Source organism: Oryzias latipes, chromosome 24 (genome assembly GCF_053564925.1).
Source record: "Oryzias latipes strain Hd-rR chromosome 24, Olatipes_Hd-rR_3.1".
NCBI lineage: Eukaryota > Metazoa > Chordata > Actinopteri > Beloniformes > Adrianichthyidae > Oryzias > Oryzias latipes.
Genome location: NC_136260.1, coordinates 12,114,497 through 12,134,362, shown reverse-complemented (window position 1 = coordinate 12,134,362; position 19,866 = coordinate 12,114,497). Strand labels below are relative to the sequence as shown.

The 19,866-nt window shown below is 41.7% G+C and overlaps 3 protein-coding genes across 5 annotated transcripts; 2 read left to right on the top strand and 1 right to left on the bottom strand.

Annotated features, from left to right (window-relative positions):
- The first annotated feature begins 311 nt into the window (after window positions 1-311).
- glrx5 (glutaredoxin 5 homolog (S. cerevisiae)) lies at window positions 312-1,791 on the top strand. The gene is made up of 2 exons (XM_004083663.5): window positions 312-609; window positions 971-1,791. The coding sequence occupies exons 1-2, from the start codon at window positions 312-314 to the stop codon at window positions 1,141-1,143; spliced, it is 471 nt and encodes a 156-aa protein (XP_004083711.1). The 3' UTR covers window positions 1,144-1,791.
- On the bottom strand, window positions 688-13,331 carry ints9 (integrator complex subunit 9). Of its 2 annotated transcripts, none has more exons than XM_078942652.1 (18): window positions 12,878-13,331; window positions 7,512-7,639; window positions 7,369-7,429; window positions 7,224-7,286; window positions 6,917-7,056; window positions 6,723-6,809; window positions 6,418-6,538; window positions 6,154-6,288; window positions 5,386-5,497; window positions 5,119-5,299; window positions 4,928-4,988; window positions 4,606-4,777; window positions 4,396-4,520; window positions 3,537-3,704; window positions 3,324-3,422; window positions 3,125-3,256; window positions 2,816-3,046; window positions 688-1,565 (listed from the first exon to the last, which is right to left on the bottom strand). In XM_078942652.1, exons 2-17 carry the CDS (start codon window positions 7,574-7,576, stop codon window positions 2,870-2,872), a joined length of 1,899 nt encoding a protein of 632 aa, XP_078798778.1. In that variant the 5' UTR covers window positions 7,577-7,639; window positions 12,878-13,331; the 3' UTR covers window positions 688-1,565; window positions 2,816-2,869. The 2 variants fall into 2 exon arrangements, with proteins under 2 accessions (XP_078798778.1, XP_023808683.1); XM_023952915.2 differs by lacking the exon at window positions 12,878-13,331 and adding an exon at window positions 7,945-8,240.
- pla2g7 (phospholipase A2, group VII (platelet-activating factor acetylhydrolase, plasma)) lies at window positions 8,538-19,833 on the top strand. 2 transcript variants are annotated; one of them, XM_011491747.4, is made up of 11 exons: window positions 8,538-8,681; window positions 8,790-8,921; window positions 9,021-9,171; window positions 9,259-9,352; window positions 11,571-11,639; window positions 13,331-13,502; window positions 14,082-14,195; window positions 16,237-16,328; window positions 17,479-17,649; window positions 17,720-17,868; window positions 17,936-19,833. In XM_011491747.4, the coding sequence occupies exons 2-11, from the start codon at window positions 8,829-8,831 to the stop codon at window positions 18,034-18,036; spliced, it is 1,206 nt and encodes a 401-aa protein (XP_011490049.1). In that variant the 5' UTR covers window positions 8,538-8,681; window positions 8,790-8,828; the 3' UTR covers window positions 18,037-19,833. The 2 variants fall into 2 exon arrangements, with proteins under 2 accessions (XP_011490049.1, XP_004083712.1); XM_004083664.5 differs by having other exon boundaries at window positions 8,759-8,921.
- Window positions 19,834-19,866: the final 33 nt, after the last annotated feature.

Sequence of the window (19,866 nt, the reverse complement as noted above, 5' to 3'; positions counted from 1 at the left end):
TCACATTTTTTATTTTAAACGATATGACATTAATTTTTAAGCCTGAAAGTTTTATCTGTGCTTTAAAAATGTTTTTTTAAAGAGTTTTCCTTGCGTAACTGTCCGTCATTTTGACCTACGTCATTGATTGACGTATGGCTCCGCCAATGACAGAACGTGCCTCAACTTGTGAAGGCGGGGCTGTCCAATCAACTGCCGGAATCCAGCGGAACGACTTAGTAGTGAGTGGTGGCCGACTAGTTTCTGTCTCACCAGAGAGCTAGAGTACATTTGACGCTTTGACTTATCCAGTCAAAAATAAGTAATTAGCCATGAATAGTTTGTTGAAGTTGTCAGCCAGGTGCCTTCGGTCGGGTTCAGCGGTCTTTTTGTCGAGGCCCGCGGAAGGACGCGCGTGCCTGGCCTCGGCCCGGTTTCTGTGTGCGGCGGCGGATGTCCAGAAGACTCTGGGTGACATGGTGAAGAAGGACAAAGTGGTGGTTTTTATTAAAGGCACGCCGGCACAGCCAATGTGTGGCTTCAGTAATGCCGTGGTCCAGATTCTGCGCATGCACGGGGTGGACGACTACGCCGCTTACAACGTCCTGGAGGACCAGGAGCTCAGGGAAGGTCAGTGTTGCGCGGTAACCTGTCCGACACCCTGAAAAAAAGTTGCCAATTCTTTAAAAAACAAAAAAAATTCAAAAGTTCTTTTTTAGTGTGTACTTTATTCTTACTTTGTTGGTACTTGGTTAAATGGTTCTAAACATTGTCTATTCAAAACAACCTTTATTTGTATCCATCTGTTATCAGTGTCTTGCAGCAGGGTGTGGTGCTTCAAGACAAACTGTCACAGCTGGATATATATAAGCAGCAAAAAATACATTAAAACAAATCTATACCATCTCTAAAAGTATTGAAGTCTAGATTGCCATGCTGGTCAACAGTTGTCCACTCTCTCTGGATTCCTAAGTTTTCCCTCTGCTTTCAGGAATCAAAGTCTTCTCCAACTGGCCCACGATCCCTCAGGTCTACTTCCAGGGGGAGTTTGTGGGAGGCTGCGACATCTTGCTCCAGATGCATCAAAACGGAGATCTAGTTGATGAACTGAAGAAGCTGGGCATCCGCTCTGCCCTTCTGGATGCAGAGAAAGACTCCAAGTAAAAAAAAAGAAAAAATCTGTTTTAATGTAAGAAGTTGAGGATAGGCTTAATGGAAGAAATCCTCACCCACATTCAAATGATTACAGAAAGTTCGACTCAGTAGAAAGGCTGAATCACATGGTCTATCAAAATACAAACACAGAAAGAGTCCAGAGTGCTTGAATCATTGGTTAGTTGGGAGAAACCCATTTGTATTTGGATCCAAACACACTTTTTTTTCTTATTAACGTTCATCATGAACAAACCTGGCCCTCAATCTCCTGCATCAAAACAAAGGTCATGATTAAGCTGCCAGTTACATCACAGAATGTCGACACTGGAAACCTTCCAAATGCACTGCCTCCAGGGGGAAGAACTCCATCCCTTTCTGCAAGAAGCAACGCCTTTTTCGAAACCAACCGGACACAGTGGCTGCTTTGCTGCCTGTTGAGAAAAGCAGTTCATATCAGCTTCCTGTTACTAAAGGAAAAGTTTGTTTTTTTACAGTCATTTGTGTTCGTTTCCTCAAGCCCTGACTTTCCAAAGCTGCTGCAGTTGTATCATCACGGAAACATGTAGTACACTGTAAGATATTGTACATTTAAAGCCTATTATCACATGTATTTGGGATGCATGTAAATCTGCAAAAGTAAAACAGTTTGAAGACAAACTTTCCATTTGTGTGGGAACATTTTTCATTTGCATAAAGATTTGCATAAAAGACTAAAACTAGTTTAGCCTGGATGTCCTTATTTAGAAATAGAATTTTTAGTTTTCCTGATGACAAATCAAAGGACATTTCATTTGATGGGAGTTTGTTTACAAAATAAAAGCGTTATAGAAAAATGAATTCTGCAGAAAAACCTAACATTAAAGTTAGGCTTTCAATATTAAATAGGGTTCAGAATTGGACTCTGATCAATCAGTGAAAATGCTGTGTCATCATAGACCATTCCTTTGTCATTTCAGCTTGATGTATTTTGACATCGTCATCTTGGAGTATTTCCGTGCTATCGGGAAAGAAAAGAATCCATTGATGGAATAATCTGGTGATTCCGTTTTTTCAGGTCGTCACTGACTTCGTTCTTTGAGCTGAAACCGTTGCTACGTTCACACCGCATCAGCTCACCCCAGCACTCTGGAAGACGGTAAATCTGGACGCATCAGACCACATGATCTATCAATGCTCCAAAGTCCAGACTTGAAAAACGGAAACTTCTTTTTTTGTTAGCCTACTGATCTGCGGTTTTCTTGAGGCGACACAATAGTTCAGTCCCAAATCCTTCAGCTGGCTTTTCCTTGTTCCTGTGGAAATGCTTTGACTAGTAAACATAAAACTTGTTCTTTATTTCACTAAGTGGTTGCCGATCACCATAATTCAGGATTATTCCAGACACATTTCCTCAAAGACAACAGCTTCCCTTTCAGTCTTTTAAAGACCTGCTAAAATTGTGTTTTTGGTATCGTCATGTTCTTGTGTCGGTTTTCTGATGATGTAGAAAACATGCAGGTCAGGCCACAAGCTCCCTGCTTCGCTACATTCTGATGCATCCACTGATCCATGCACGTCTATAAATAATGACAGTTTGCTTTGATAAAAAAGTCAAAATATTTTTAATACTGAAAAAAAATGCATATATTAAACAAGGTAACTGGGCCTAACATTACATAACAGTGCAGACTTGAACCCTCACCTCCTCCTGTTGCTGTACACCAACAGTGCAGGAGGACAGCAGCTCACAGAGCCCTCAGAGTTTCTGCAGGAACCGCAGGACCAGGTCTCGCAGCGTTGTGCGCAGCGGCTCATTGTTGTCGCAGACGATGTGCGTCCCGTCCTCCTCCAGCTGGATCAGGGTGTCCTCCGCCTGCAGGTGGAGAATGTGACCGTCCGCCGTCTCTTCCACTTTAACCTCTGTGATGCCGTGCTGCAAACAAACATAAAGACGGATCGTCAGCTTCAGAAGACAGGTCAAAGGTCAGGGATGGGTTTTTCGTTTCCACACCATTTGTAATGTGGCTAGGAAGGCTTCCAGGGGCACAGCGCCACTCAGCAGCGGTTTGGGGGCCACCGGGGGCTCCTCCATCACCCGTTTCCTTTTCTTGGTGGGGGGCACAGGAGGGGGTTTGGGCACCGACTGTTCACAGAAAGATGTCAGCGGGTTGCAAGAAGACGTCACATCTTCAGCTCACCTGCCGCCTCACCTGTAAGGTGTGTTTATTGTCCTTTGAGTGCAGCACTGCAGACACGGTTGCTATGGAAACGCCAGGTTTCACCTCAGTGGGAACAAGTGAGTGGGCCAGCTGTAAAAAACAATAATAAATGAAAACGGGCAGAAATGAAAACTGGAAGCGTCTGTTTCCTGCCAGCATGAAGTGACGTCAAACTCCAACAGAGGAGCAGCGGCTCCGACTGACCTCCGGCAGGATGTAGACGCGCTCGTAGCGGCGTCTGAAGGGCAGGTTGAGGACTGAGCAGCGTCTGTAGGGCATAGGGGGGGGCTGCAGCTCCAGCATCAGGTCTGAGCGGTGGGACTGGGTCATGGGAGGCTGGGTGTACTGCTCCGGACACACCACATGGAGGGGCTGTGAGGAAAAACACCACACAAAGACATCACTGCTGCTTCTACAGACACAGAACCAGAGGAGGACAAAGCACCATTTTCCATTTCTGGAGAGACAAGTCAGAAAAGTTTAAACGAAAAGTTTAAAAAAAGTTTTAAAAAAACAGACCATCTGATTTTTTTTCTCCCGCTCATCCGGGTCCCATGGAACGGGAGTCTAAGTTAAAGATGCCTAGACTTTCCTCCTCCAGCCACTTCTTCTAGCTCCTCTAGGGCGGACCCCCGAGGTGTTCCTGAGAGACGTGGTCTCTCCAGCGTCTCCTGGGTCTCTGCCCAGCAGGACACGCCCAGAAAACCTCAGAGAGGCGCCCAGGACCTCAACCAGCTCCTCTCAAAGTGGAGGAGCATCGGCTCTACTCCGAGTTCTCTGTGGATAACTACCATCCCCACCCCCACCCCCACCTCTGAAGCTACATTCACACGCATGTCCAAGCGGACACTTCCTAAGTGATTATGTCTGGTGTGAACGTATCAAAAGGGAGCACCTAGTGATCCTGTGGAGGACGGGATGTTCAGGTTTCATCGTCCCTGATCCGATCTGCCGATATAGAGTCCCAATCCAAATGATTTGTAACACATTATAAAGATGAAGAAATGTAATAAACAGAACCAGATTGGTCTAAAATGCTCCCCAGGATGGCGCTCCTGCATACCTGAACCTCCTTAAGCAGCTTGGCCACCTGGTGGAAGTTGAGTCTCGTGTCGATGGGACAGTACACACACTTCATGGCCAACGGCTGGTATGGAGCCAAAGCGTCTAGGTATGAGAAATCCGGCTCTGATGGGGAAAAGCCAGAAAAGCTTCAGCTTCTTCGTCTCAGGTTCCCCTCTGTGCTCAGGTGGGGGCGGGGGGGGGGTCTCACCTGTGAATATGATGGTGTTCAGGCCGGATTTGCCCCACAGCTCCATGAAGTGAACTACATCCCCGAAGCGGAGGGAGGGATGGCCAGTGAAAACCACGCAGGGCTGCCGGAAGTCGCTGCTGAAATCTCCATGGATGCTGGGGTAGTGCTTCAGCTTGTTGGTCTGAATCAGCTGGAAACGAAGCAGCAGAAGAACCACGACTCATCAGAAAATACAAACCAGGAAAGTCTGTCAGTCTTTAAATAATCTAATTCTCAGTCTTTTATTTGTTTTAAATAAAATGATTTTACTGTCAGACAATCAAAAACCACTTCCTGTCACCTCTGCATGTGGAAACGGAGGCTCTGGGAGATAAACCTTTGTTTGCTTGTTATGGCAAAGCCTGAAACACACAAAAAAAGAACAGTTGAAAACAAATTGCTTCATTAAACGAAGAAGTGAAACAGTCTTCTGACTGAAGTTGGGCTGAATTTGGTCCATTGATTTTTTAATAACGTTTTTAAGCCGCTCACCACTCTGCAAAGATCTGAGAGAACTCCAGCGAGCTGTTGGCTACAGGGGAGATGAAGTAGAAGGGCGTGGTCCCCAGGTTTGCGCTGTCGATGAACTGGTACAGACACTCCAAGAGGTCATAAATGACTCCAGAGGAGTAGCAGGGCACCAACACGTTTCCTCCCGCCCGGATCGTCATGGCTGCAGGTCATCAACAGGAATAAAGAAGATTGCTCCACACATTTAAAAAAAAAAAAAAAAAAAAAAATCAGGTTTGGAAAACCCACCCAGGTTACTGCAGAATTCTCCCAGCATGCCATCTGGGTTGGCTGTGGGCATCTGGGTGAGCCCAGTCAGAATGAGAACATCGCTGTTCTTTAAGGAGCTCTGGTCCATCGGCTGTGAAAGAAGAAACTGGAATCGTTTCAAACTGTGGAGGACATTCCTCACAGAAAACAACTGAGCTCTGGTTTCTTGTTTTGATTCACAAAAAAGCTGCTTAAGGACCCACTCTGATTAAATTGTGGCACTTTTCTGATGATGGGAACATATATTAAGAAAATAAAGCATAAAATGTCATTTCTGAGTATTCCTTTAGTCAAATCGTTGTGAGTCAGCAGACAAAACTTCAGTTTGAAAAAGAGCGCGTTTGTTCTGTAAAACACGCTGGGTGGGCCACAAGCTTCCTGCTCCGCTCCATTCTGATGGATCCGCTGTCAAACATTTAGATTCATGTACATCTTTGTTTTCCCCGTCTGAGCTGGAATCTAGATCTAAACTGTACGGCTGGATAGATCACATATTGCTCACCATTTTTGTTGCACCGCTAATTTTAGGTTGTGGCTCTGAGGGGCTGTAAGCTAGTGGAAGCTCTCAGTAACCGAGAGAGGAAGAAGGCTGTGTTCATGTTAAATGGTAAGCTACGAACGCACCGGGAATGTGGAGCATGTTAAGAATGTATGCTTTTAGCCACGTGGTGTTTATATTGGAAAAACATGGAGGGGCTTCATCTTTCCTAATCTTTCTCCTGTGCTGCTCGGCTCTCCTCCTCGTACCTGTGGGTGTGTGGTGAGCAGCGATGAACCCGACACGTACGCCACTTTCTCATGATGGGACTGGATGATCCAGTTGGAGCTTCCTAGTGAGTAGCCAGAGCTTAACGGGGAGACCTGCACAGCTCCAAACAGCTCCTGGAAAGAAGTTAATTTTTTTTTTTTGAAATGGTAGATTAAAATCTTTAAAAAAAACAGTAAGACATGTATTTTTAGTATTTATTTTCACATGCAAGAACAATGTGTTGTTTCAGATTTTTTTTTTACCACTTTCTGGGAATAACCCACGAGCTGCACTCTGCTGAGGGCTGAGTTAACCTCCTGGATGCCGTAGCATCGTTTCCACGTCCACACGTCAACCGCATCCTTCAGCGGCCCCGGAAGCAGCCTGATGTTACAACATTATTCAGTGATGAACTGTGTTTATTTGACACTTCTCAACAATCTTTTACATGTTTGTACCACCTTTTTTCACCCCTTCCTTTGTGTCAAACAGATAAACAAAAAGCACATCTAAAGCTGAAGCTAGTAGGATTTGAATGATCTAAATATCCATTTTGCTGCAGACTAACCTTTGCATGTCTTTATTTTTCCATGAGGTGGCACTCTGAGCTTTAGGAACCCTCTCCATGAAGTTCACCAGCTCTTCCATCAGCAGTCTTCAGAAAAAAAGTTAAATTTTCAATTGTCTGAAGAAAACTCAAAGCATGAAAGATATTTTGGTTCACATAATATTTACTGGAGTTTAGTTTGTCTCCATATTTACCTCCCGATCTGTAAGGTGGGCTCTGTGGCGTACACGGTCCCTGTGAAGCCAGTGTGTTCAGTGATGTATGGCAGGGCCATCATGCAGTGGTAGTTGGAGATAAGGATGACATCAATTGTTGACAAATCCAATAACTCTTTCTGTATTTAAAAGATGTAAAAAAAAAAAGAAAAAAACCTAAATATATAAACATTTGATGGAGAGCAGGTTTGGTTTCCTTTGATGTTTTAGCTGCAGACTTTTACATCTAAAGATAAAATGGAAAAAACAAAGTTCAAATTTCAGTTAAGGATGGATAACCAGCAACCTCAGGTAGACAAAACTCAGGCTGCGAGTCCACAAATACTCTTCCGGCACATTCCTTTAGCTCCTAGGAAGATGAAAAAGAATAATTTTAGTCAAAAAAAACAAAAGGTATATGTGAGCCAGTTTTTACACATCACACTTCAAACCTTTTCCAAATTTATTGTTCCATCCTTTGAAATCCAGCCAGGGAGCTTGGAGAGTCTGGGACTGCAGAAATAAATCAAATATCATGGTTTAACGAGTCTAATGCTAAAGCATGCATGTAAAAGTGCATAAGTATGGCAGTCACCTGTGCACAAGAGGAAGAGGCAGGAAGTTGAGGACAGATGTAGTGTCCAGTCCACAGTCCAGCATGATAGTGGTGGACTTGAACTTGAGCACATTGCAAGGCAATGTAGGATGACCTGACAAACAGTACTGAGGGGGGAAAATACGTTTTTAGTTGAAAAGCCAGTCAGTGCAGAGTAAATAAAACTACAAGTATAGTAACTATGCTAAATTGTCTCTAAACGAAATGCAAACAGTTGCGCCAAAAAGCAAAACAAATAAGCTAAATAAAATGTCCAAGACTGTATTATGTTTGTTGGAAAAGTAGTACTATAAGCTATTTATCTCCATCAAAGTCAATACTACTTTCTTGCTACATAGTTTCCCGTGGATTGTAATAGTTTCTAAACATTCAAAGATTAACAGTTTACACTTTATTTGTGTTTTTGACTTACCAATTTCATTTCTTTAAAGTATCGAGGGATAAATGACTCTAACGTAGCAGGTTTAGCTAACACGCCATATTTCTATTATTGTTCGATTCCCAAGTTCGCTCTCTACTGCCCCCTACAGGCTTGGAGTCACATAAAACAAACCCAGCAATGTTACATAAATTCGTTAAAAATTAGCGAACATACTTAACCTTAAGTGCAATTGCTGGCTAATATTGGTAAATAATTAAAATATATATTTATGGGGGGAAAAGGTATTTTTTATTAAAATAAAACTTTTTGATGGAGTCGGAGCCGTTCTTAAAAGAGCTGACCCAATGTGAGCAGAAACAGATGACAAGAAGTAACCCGTCTATACTAGAACTGTGAGTGGGCGACTCTATTCTGTTCCGTGCATTAGTCATATAAACCAGTCACGCCTCGGTTGGATGAGGTTTTGCCCGCGAGCAGAGGCGGAGCGACGGGCTGGGGATGGTGCAATAGCCGCGCAGCGTTTAGCCCCGTCACATGCTAACAGCTGCTGGAAGTCATGAAGCGGTTAAAAAGCTCGCAGGTGACTCAGACTGGCACAAGACAATAAACAACGCAGGAATGTTACGAAACTGACGCCTTAAGACGAACCGTTCACCTGCGTCCAGATATAAAAACGGAACATTTTGGTTTCGCCCAGTTTTCGAGACGTGGATGTTTCCTCTCGGAGGTTTTGTCGTCAAGAGGTTCTACGAGTGGGTCAAAGTCGGGTAAGGGAACCTGTCCGCCTGTGGAAGACAGGAGCGGAAGTTTCCGACACTTAACAGCAGTCCTGGTGTCATTTTAGGGTAATCGAGTTTTCTTTGACGCGTCTAAAGGCAGAGCAGAGGAAGAGGTTTTCGCCTTGGCTCGCTGCCATGGGGAACTCATGCAGTAACTTTGGGATCCCTGCAGGGAATGGCCCCAATCCTGTGGGGTGCACTGATTTGATGATGGACCACACAGTGAAGGTAAATAAACACTCATGTAAATCTTGGAATTACTAGAATTTCTGCTAAAACAGTGGAACTAAAATTGTTTTTGTGATCTTGTTTCCGTCCCTCCAACAGGGCTCCTTCTTTAGGCTCTACTACCCTTGCCAGGAGACCGAAAAGGCAGAAAAACCAGACTGGGTCCCTTGTAAGGAATATTTTAATGGCCTGGGAGACTTCATGAAAATCAACAGGAGGCTCAGTGAACAGATTTTTAAATACCTCTTTGGTAAATAAATAAAAACGATACTTTTTTTTTTCTAAATCTACAGATTATCACAATTCATTCTTTTCGATTGTGTTTCATTCGTTCCAGGGTCCTATAAGATCCCGGCCTTCTTAGACGCGCCGTATAAACCGGACGGAAAGCGTCCAGTAGTCATCTTCTCCCATGGCCTTGGAGCCTTCAGGTACACAAACATATTACATTGACTTCATAGGGCTACGTTCACACCCGGCATGTGACGCTCATTTTTACATGTGGTGTTCACACTGGACAAGCTGGGCTGAGCAGGAAGCAGCTGCAGGCCCGCCAACTGCAGTAGGAAGAGACTTGCTGCGAAATGTTGAAGATGTGCAAATCTTGCTGCAGGTTTTTTTTTCACAGCTGTATTCTGACATATGACCTGGTGTAACTTGCCACGCGTGTTCGATGGTCACGCATAGAACCGGAAAACGCTTGTAAAAAGTGCGTTTTAAACTTGAAATTCAGAAATGTGCATTTACACGCGTTTACTCAGACTTTTCATTGAAAGTGATCGTTTGAACGCGTGTTGCTGAATGCAGTGTGAACGTAGCTTTAGAGAACTCAGTGATGAAAGTCAGGCAAGGAAAAAATCCCTGAACTTTTCTTTGAGCGATATGGCGGGCACAGAGCGAAATTTTGGAAAAATACGTAGTCTTAGATGCATTCTGGTGCATTTTGGCAGCTAGTTATTCACTTCTTTATCAAGAAGCTAAGACTAATTGGAGCATCATGATTTGTCATTCAAACCCCTAGTTTGACTCTCCATTAAGGACTTGCTGGTCCTAAAAAAGAATTTGGAAAATTGCTCAAAGTAACACAATCCTACAATCTACGCTTTTCCTTAAAGCTGCAAAACATACAATTGCTAAAATATAGTATCAAAGCCCCAAATGGCAAAAAGAACACCAGTAACTATGATATTCTATGAAAATACCTCAGTTATTTATACATTATTTCTGCTTTAGAAATGACTGATGTACAACATCCACTTGCACTGTTTTCTCAAACTATAATTACATCAAAATATGGGATCTGCTTTAAACTATAATTCTATAACATAATACATCAATTCTTTAACACCAATACTAAGTAATCTGGAAAATATCAAAACAAACATACAAACTAAACTAAACATTGTAAACATTATTTTTTAAGGGAGTGCGGGTCCAAACCATCAAATACTTATAATTAATGTCAACTATACTGAACTAAATCATGGTAATTAGGAAATACAAATAAATTAGATAGAGAAATGTATTCAAAATAAAAACTGAAACTCAAAACTAAAATTGAAATTATTTCAAAATGTGGTTTTGAGATTATTTTACACAAAAAAGTATTTGACCTACACTACCTTAAAAATCTTTTTTTTCCAGCCAAGACCACTTCAATTTGTTTTTTATCGTCTTCTCACAACTGAGGTCGTGACCACGCTCAATAATGACGATGCCTGCCATTATTTTAACACAAATTAGATCGCAAACTCTTCAGATGTGTTTGTGAAAGTTTAGCGTGGGTCCGCCAGTTTTGGTCTCTAGGGAAGCGAGTCACGCTGACCACGTGGTGCAGACAGAGCCAATCAGACCCGTCGACGCATCCGAAAGCAACTAAAACGTCCCGTCATTGGTCAATTAGGCCGGGAAGACGAGAGATGGCCACGACCATAGAGGAAGCGATCTGCGGAGAAATATAGAAAATAAAGCTAAAATTAGCTGATTTCAGACCATTTTTTAATCCGGAAAGCGATTTGTCCGTAGAGATCAGGTCTTTATTTCCCGGAAAGTACGTTCGGTTTGCTCAAAAACCCGGATTTCCGGGAATTCCCGGAAGACTTTCATCACTGAGAACTGGACTGAGTGACATCCCTCCACCCCCACGTTCTGAATAGGAAGTACCTGCTGGTTCCCAGAAGTCAAAGTCCCATAGACTTCTGTTGAGAAATACACAGCTGTGTAACTCAGTCATTTTTCTGTACTGCAGGTTAGTCAAGTTCTAAACTTTTAATCAGGCGCCTCCTTAAAAATATGGAGTGCCCGCTGGCCCCCCATGACAAACGTTTGATAGATTCTCCTGAGCTTGCTTTCCGTGAAAGGACTTCCAACAAAGTCACTCCTGATTAGTAAGAGTGACTGCCATAGCAATGATGCAGACCCATTTGGACCAATCACTGCTTACTGATGTCGCCTGACTCCAATATGGTGGTGTCTGTACTGTGAAAAGATAACGACTGAATTGACTTCCTTTTGCTGGAAGTAAGCTTTTTTCTAAGGGTGACGTCCCGCTCACTCAGTTCAATTCTCTTCTACAGACGGGGGTTTTACATCCAAGCCACTTGCTTACTTGTCAGCTGTGTACTGATTTGTGGATCTTGTGTTTTCCAGGACATTGTATTCAGCTATCTGTGCAGAACTGGCCTCTCAGGGCTTCATCGTGGCCTCTGTGGAGCACAGGTGACCCGCTTCATGACATCATATTTGTTTTTTTGTTTGACTGAAGGGTTTCTTGTGTTTTGTGGAGTGACAGGCCACCCAAGAGCTGTAATTTGAATGTGCATCGGTAACGTGAGGGGGTGGAATTTTCATTTTGGAGAACATGAGAGTTAAACAAACAAAACAAGAACCGCGCGGTTTCCTCTGCGAGCGGCTGTTTCTCTGTTGAGTAGGAGGGGAAAGGGTGTGCAGACAAAGGTATGAACCAGGTCATCACATTTCCTTTCAGTATAGAGACAAGGGGACCTTATGGAGATGAACAGAGTGGCCTCAGTTTGTAGCGGCGTGTCGCAGCAGGTTAAAGGCCCATGGGTGTGGCTGTCCTGTCATCGCTGAGTCATCACAGGCACACATTTTTCAGAATTAAAAACAAAACAACAAACGTCAGCCTGTCTGTCACATTTGGCAGAGAATTTAAAGAAGTTAAATTCTCAAAAACAGGATCTTGATTAACCACAATGTTTCATCTGTGTACTTCAAAAGGAACAAGCAGAAAAATTTCTAACACACAAAACGAATGTTTTTGTTACTTATGCAAAACTGAGAATGGATTTCTCAAAAAATGTGATTGTTGTGAAAAATAAGTCAGAACTCCCGGTTTCACTCTAACCCCTGAAGAGGCTTTTAACACTGGAGCACTGTTGATATTCTGTCGTCTACCGTAACTCTTTGATTGCTTACATAACTAACACGATTCTGAAGCAGAACCAGCCTGATGTGCAACATTTTATGTTTGTAAAGTGTTAAGGCAGTCGATGTAAATCAGCTCTTTGTATCAGTAATGTGTTGCGTATCGTAACACGCAAAGCCGCTTTTTTCTGCGTCAGAATCAGCGGATTCACGTTGATCGTTTAAACGGTTGAAGAGATTCAGTATGTGTTATTTAGATGTCGTAACATCTCCAGTGTTAAAGGGTTAAAGACCGTTGGAAAGGTTTTCCTGGATCTTCAAATGCTCCTAACAGTTGTACAAAAGACAAAGCAGTTTGTTCAGAGTAATGTATCCAAAAACTTTAATCGGTCAGAAGAAAAAGTTTTTCAGAGAAGCTGCACAAGCAACAGATATAACTTTAGCCTCAATTGCCCTCAGAAAACAGAGTCCATTCAGTTCAATCTGAACAAGTTCCAACAAGAAAGAGCTTCAGGAAGTAATGACAGATACTATTGTTAATGCCACATCTTAAGAAACAGAGTTCTTACCTGGTGGAAAGACCAACTTTATCTGGAAATGGAGGCCACTTGTTGACTTGATAATATCGGTGGGTCAAGGAGGGACGTAGTCTTGATCCAGAGTCTGCACACGTGACCAACAGGAAGTCTTAGAGCACATCATGCCCTCTTTTGAGGAGCTGCTACTGGTTCAATTTCCAGCAGTACTTGGCACCGCTCCACGGTGCTGAAAGTAAAAACTCTGGGATTAAGGACCAGAGATTAAGTGAAGAATTTTGTGAAGAAGTTGCGACACACCAGACTGAACAAAACAGAAAAGGTTATAGGCGGATCATGTCGCACCACACTGAAGCAGTACAGGGAGTACAAGCCAATAATGAAGAATTCATTATACCATCTGATCTCTCTTTGTTTGTAAATTCAGTGTTTATATTATGGGATGGCACCAAAGTTTTCCCTTGTCTGTCTACGGTCTTTCTGCAGAGACCAATCTGCCTCGGCTACGTACTTCTTTCGTGAGAAGACAGAGTCTGAGATGGCAAAAGAGACGTTGGCGAAAACCTCTACTTCCACCGACAATACCCTCGTAGAGGATTGGATGTACTACAGAGCCCTGCAGCAGGGAGAAAGAGAATTCCCCCTCAGAAACTCACAGGTGACTTGAATTTAGTCAGTTAACCCTTAAATTTCAATTTCCCCATTGTGGGATAAATAAAGTAAACTTTCAACTTTCAAAATTGAAGTATCAGGTAGCGACAGACCTCTATGAACTCCATATGCTAAAAACCTGTGTTCTAGAACAAGCCACACATGCCCAGTGTGTACGGAGCATTAGATGTTCAGAGATGCACACCCCAGGTTACCTGGTAACCACAAATGAATGCTGCTTCATTCACCTGAAGCCACTTTTTGCATGTGTCACAGAAAATTTCCTTCCTTGTCAAACAATGCCCCTTTAGAGGTTACTGGACATAAGGAATGATCTTGATATTTGTAGATGTAAGACAAAGAAACTTAAGATAGCTGTTGCTGTCATTATTTTTACTCAAGTCAACAGCTTGAGGCATAGAAAAGAAAAAAACAATCCTGTGTTCACTGTAACTACAATGCAAACCACATCCCTAAGCCCAATATCTACACCGCTCAACAGTGTTATCTACAAATAACAGGAAGTGATTGTCATGATATGAAGCGCTGTCTCTTGTTTATGCCAACATTTATTTATCTTTTCCAGGTCAAACTCAGGGCTGATGAATGCATCCAAGCTTTGAATAAACTCATTGAGATCAACTCGGGAGCAGCGGTACAAAACGCTCTGAAGACTCAGTTTGACTGGACCACACTGGAGGTAACGGTTAAGGGAGCCAGCATGAGGGCAATGTCACTTTGAGTCCAAAAGTAGAAAAAAAACGTCGTACAGGGTTTTTTTCTCTCCCCATTTATCACCGCTGAGCAAATAGAAGCTCAAAGGTTATATATATTCTTTCAAAGTGGTGTTCTGTTTATTCTACTTGGACAAATCAGGTGTGTATTTACATACAGTGGTTGCTTGTTTGTTGCCGGGAGTACAGTCTAAAACTAACATGCACCGCTGAGCAAATAGAAGCTCAAAGGTTATATATATTCTTTCAAAGTGGTGTTCTGTTTATTCTACTTGGACAAATCAGGTGTGTATTTACATACAGTGGTTGCTTGTTTGTTGCCGGGAGTACAGTCTAAAACTAACATGCAATCTATAGTCTGTAAAGTAGTAACTTTTTTTTTTTTTTCAATTATTAAGTAGTTTTAAGGCTGTAAAACCCTCAGTACACACTTTATAGACTTTTCTCAGACATGAAGATTTTTACAATTTTCTCTCATTTAAACTGTCAAAGTTCAAACCTTTGTAGAAAAATAAGTTCAGTGTTATAGAACGACAAAAGTTTTTAAAGAAAAGACTAACAAATGTAAAACAATGTTGGTGCACTAAGACTTTGGATTTGACTTATTTGTGAAATCAATGCTAAAGTAACGGCCTCCAATGTACTCTGCGCCTTTCATACTGAAACTCATTGATTCTTCTTTGTTTGTACTTTTCTTAGTAGAAATACTCATATCATAAATGTATGACTTTAATCTCGTAAATTCTCAACTCAAATTTTTATTATGAAATATTACCTTTTTCCTCACAATTTTGACATTATTATCGCAATTATATTTGTTTTATTTTTATAGTGAGACCGCGAAAGGTGAACCGGGCTACAGCGAGAGACCCCTGTAGACATCGTTTCCATTTAAAGCTAAACTCCAGTTTAGTTTTTTTTTTAAGTTAAGGACCAAATGGTAAAAAAAAAATAGAAAAAAGAATAGATGTTTGAGTAGAACAGAACAAACAAAACTGATAGACATTGAGAGACAGCAAAAAAAGAGCTGAAGCTTAACCACAGATGGGAACTTGTGGCTTGAGTCACACTTACAAACCCACTCTGATGACAATTGTCTTTTTGAACATGTGGCATTTTTCGAAAGAAATAAAAGGCCAAAATGACATTTATTCAAATTATTGTGAATTGGAAGCAGACAAAAAAAATACATTTTGAAAAAACATTATGCAACACATTACATTCTACATTTATAATGTAGAAAATATGCTGGCCAGACCACAAAGGTCCTAGCTCTGACCTCTCAGGAATGGGGAGAGGAAGGGGGGCGGGGTTGCTCCACACTATTGGTCGTTCCCAAATTCCAGAGAATTTTTAATCAACAACTGCCGCTCTGCAGAATCTATATCCTAAAAAACGAGAATAGTTTCAAAGATAAAAAACAGCTCTGGTTGCAAAGCTTTGCACTGAAAAAGCAAAACCACCAACTTCCTTTTCCTGTGTCCACACAAGCTGTTTAAAAGCAGCTTGGTGGCAATTTGTGACAATATTCATTTGAACTGAATGCTTTAAACCAGAAATGAGAAGGATTTGGACTTGCAAAAAGTCAAAGATGCTTAAAAAAATTGTCATTTTTATGTTACAAATATCTAGTTTACAGAAGGGCTGCATTTGTTTTGCAGACGAGCACAAAAATGTCTGGGTTGCTTTTCTTTTTCCTTTTGAAGTCTTAATCTGTGGTTGCGGCTTGACCTCAGTAAACAAATGTCCACTGAAGGGAAATGAAGTTTTATCTTGCGTACGGGTTTCACATGCAACCATCTCCTCTTCTTTGACATACAAGGCTTTTGAACAAGTTCAAAGAAGCGTTTTAAAGTCTCACTCCACTCATCTCATCAGAAAAATGCCACAAAAACACATCAAAATATTTTCATCAAAAGATGAATTTACCTGTACTATCACTTCAAGAAATGTTAGTAAATTTAAGAATTTTCTTATGTAAGCCGTGGGGCTCTTCTTTGTCGACAGAACTCCATGGATCTGTGCAGGATAGCGGTGATGGGTCATTCCTTTGGAGGGGCGACGGTTATAGAATCTCTGTGCAAAGAGGTCAAATTCAAGTAGGTACCAACAGAAGAGCTGCCGTCAGAGACGGAAAGTTGAAACTTTCCAGACTGCGTCAGGTAGCAACAGCATTGAAACGGATTTTACTGCGTGTGGTTTGATGCACCAAGTTTGAAGTCACAAATGTTTTATTAATCTGTCACGCCTTAAAGTCCGCTCTGTGAAAATAAAGTCCGATTTTAAACCAGTTTGTGCTAAAAATGCTACATGTCCCTCTGCTCCATCTGCCTAAAGCGCTATGGGTTTTTTACGGCCTTGCTGCCAGAAGCTGTCATTTTCCCAAATATGAATAGTCTAAACCCCATTTAAATGAATCAATAAAATTGACTTATTGGCCATCCCTAACCAAATGTAAGTCAATGGGGAGTTGTTCCTTTAACACCAAAGCTTTAGCTCCACTGTTGACATTCTTTTGACTACTGCTGCTCATCAATCGTTGACGCAATGAACATAATTCCAGCGGGTTCTGAAGTGGGATAAAACATCTTTGAGGTGTTATGCAACACTTGACAGTAGTGAAGTGTTTTCGTCATAAACGTAAATCAGCGGATTCTGTCGAGGAAAATAAACGCTTCAGCTAGTACTGCATAATACGAGGAGTATTCCCGATTAGCAATGGTGATCAATATTGCAATGGCAATATAACTTGCTATACATGAAGAAATCGCAAAACAACTAAAGACAATTTCTATTTCACTGCAACAGTTTAATTTAAATATAGTCAACATAACTTATACTCCAAATGACCCTAGACTATTCGATTGCTCAAATGCATTAAAGGGTTAATTTGAGTTAAGTAATTCAAACTGCCATAAAATTATTTTAGCACATTTAAGATAACTATCCCAATTTTTTTCCGTCATTTGCGATAGTAAATTTGCGATTTATTGTGCAGGCTGATTCCCATTGATCATGTTAACGGTTTAATAGTTACGGTATGTCAAATACTACAGTACTAGGGTGTTGCTATTAACATCTCTGGTGCTTAAGGGTTAAAAACCAGCCCCCTGTGGTCATGTGAGGCATTGCAATATTTGGTTCCTCCATTTTATTTGGGGAATGGAATCTGGAGATTTTGTTTTTTTCATCAAGTCCTTTTTATGAACATACAGAGCCAAGTGTGAGTGTGGAATTTGTATCCGTCAGGTGTGGAATTGCACTGGATGCCTGGATGTTTCCTTTAGACGACGAGATCTTTCCTCGGGTGAAGCAGCCGATCTTCTTCATCAACTCTGAAAAGTTTCAGTGGGCGGGGAACATCAGCCGCATGAAGAAGCTGGACTCCACAGTGATACAGAGGAAAATGATCACCATCAGGTAAGGTCAGAGACCGGGGAGGCGGTGGGAAAGAGAACCAGGACGTGAAATCGGTTTTGGTTTTCTTCAGGGGCACGGTGCACCAGAGCTTTCCAGACTTCACCTTCCTGACGGGGAATTGCATCGGGAAGCTGTTGAAGCTTAAGGGAGAGATCGACCCAGAACTTGCCATAGACCTTTGCAACAAAGCAACCTTAGCTTTTCTGCAGCGACACCTTGGTAAGAAAAATTCTAAAAACGGATTCACAGAAGAAGCTTAGTTTAAGCTCATCTTTCATTTTTCCAGGCTTGGAGATGAACTTTGACCAGTGGGACCCTCTGATTGAAGGGGAAGACGATAACCTCATTAAAGGAACTAACGTGGTCTTGCTTCAGTCTTCCATCTGACGCCTTCACAAGGACCTGACGGAGACCACTTCCTTCTGTCCTCTGGAGTCATTGCAGCCTTATCAAACGCCACCCCAGACTGACTCTGCGTTTTTCCGACAATCAGCGAGGAAAACACATCTACCTCAACATGAGCAAGGATTTAGCTTTTCCCCCAGAGGAAGCCCTCCGTACTGTTCCCGTTTTATGGGGTCTGTGTTGAGGACAAGCAGCTCAGGACTTCCTGTTGCTCAAACTTTTCAAGCAACTGTTTTTTTTAAAAGACTTCTTGTAATCAGTTTCTTTGTTCAGAAAAAAAAAAGATCTTTGAGAAATCTTGCAAGTAATCATCCAGAAGAAACAAAACTCTGCTGTACTTAAAAATCCTGATCCTCCAATCAAACTAGTAGCAGATCATTAAAACACTAAGGATCTTGTTTTGTTTGACGATACGTTTCCTCACTCCTGCAGTAGGTTTTCACATCATTTCTGCCTTTTTTTTTTTTTTTTACATGACAGACCAACACCAGCTAGGGCTGAGGTCCACTGTGACTCTGTTGCTGGGCAACAAAGCACTTTGGAGTAAACAGCTCATGCAATAGTCAACAAAAATGGGTTATATTATCCACAACGATGAAATAAAACTAATGATTTAAAGACCCAATCCAATTAACTTGTGATGTACTGTGAAAGCATTCTCTGTGGTCTTTTAGTATTGCCACAATAGAAAATCCTGTGGCATTTTCTGGAACAGTTTCTAGAGCAGCAGGAGTTGATTAAAAATTCAACACAGAGTTGTTGACGTGAAGCAACCCCGCTTCCCTTTCCGTCACCCATAACGGAGAGCTCTCTGATCACACGCTGTCCACGCAGTGCAAGCTTACAGCCCCAACCAAACATTAGCGCAGGAGTGATGTTGGAGCTGTCCAGCCGTACAGTTTAGATCCAGATTCCAGCTCAGATGAGAAAAATAAATAAATGTTCATGGATCTAGTCGTCTACAAGTGAATGTATCAGAATGGAGTGGAGCAGGGAGCCTGTGGCCTGCTCAGTATATTTTCAACGTCACAAATACGATCTTTTTCAAACTGCATTTTTTTTTTGTCTGCTCCTGATCCTCAGCAATCTAATTATAAGCTTAATTTTCTGAGAAAAATGCCACAACAACATGTTAAAAACACCAAAGATACAATTTTCATTTGAGTGGGTCTTTAAGAGGAAAATATAACTTCCTCTCATGGTATTAAAGACAGATCAACAGTTGTTATGCTTTCTCTATGGTTCTACCTCTTTATGCTATCGGACAAAATGAAAAGCCTAATGGATTTGATTTTACAAAGACTATTTTTTGATTCCAATGTGTTCTGATGACAACTTGGATGGTTTATCAAAAATAAATGTAAATACATGTTTTGTTTTTTTCAAATGACAAATTGGTCTTTGCATTGTTCTCTATTTTCACCAATCTAGTGAGCTTTGATGGACACTATGGTAGTTTTTTTGTGACACTTCTGTACAATGGATATTGGGCCACCCCGGGAGAATGGCGAATGCCCTTTATAGTGCACCAGTAGTGAAGGAATTCCGAAATAACTTTTTCATTAGCGTACATTTTAAGTCGATCAGAAGAAAATCTGACAGAGCCGTTCCGCTAAAGCAATAATCCGAGCTGTGGAGAAGCAAAGAAAAAAAACATTTACCACTGAGGAAGTGTGCTGCCTCTTGTAATGACATCATTTCCTCTCCAGGTGCGAGTTCCTTTAACACTTTTACACATTTGTACTTGAATCCAATAAACCTAGTTTGTATGTTTTTAAAGCTTCATTCTTTTTTCCGCAACATCTTTAAAAA

Bases quoted from the DNA above. Each gene is read 5' to 3' on its own strand.
- glrx5 (XM_004083663.5), top strand. From the start codon at position 312: ATGAATAGTTTGTTGAAGTTGTCAGCCAGGTGCCTTCGGTCGGGTTCA. The intron at 610-970 runs GTCAGTGTTGCG...CTCTGCTTTCAG, and splicing joins GGACCAGGAGCTCAGGGAAG to GAATCAAAGTCTTCTCCAAC.
- pla2g7 (XM_004083664.5), top strand. From the start codon at position 8,626: ATGTTTCCTCTCGGAGGTTTTGTCGTCAAGAGGTTCTACGAGTGGGTC. The intron at 13,503-14,081 runs GTGACTTGAATT...TATCTTTTCCAG, and splicing joins TCCCCCTCAGAAACTCACAG to GTCAAACTCAGGGCTGATGA. The intron at 17,869-17,935 runs GTAAGAAAAATT...TCATTTTTCCAG, and splicing joins TTTTCTGCAGCGACACCTTG to GCTTGGAGATGAACTTTGAC.
- ints9 (XM_023952915.2), bottom strand. The intron at 5,300-5,385 runs GTGGGTTTTCCA...GATGACCTGCAG, and splicing joins AGAATTCTGCAGTAACCTGG to CCATGACGATCCGGGCGGGA. The intron at 3,047-3,124 runs GTGTGGAAACGA...GTTTGTTTGCAG, and splicing joins TCCTAGCCACATTACAAATG to CACGGCATCACAGAGGTTAA.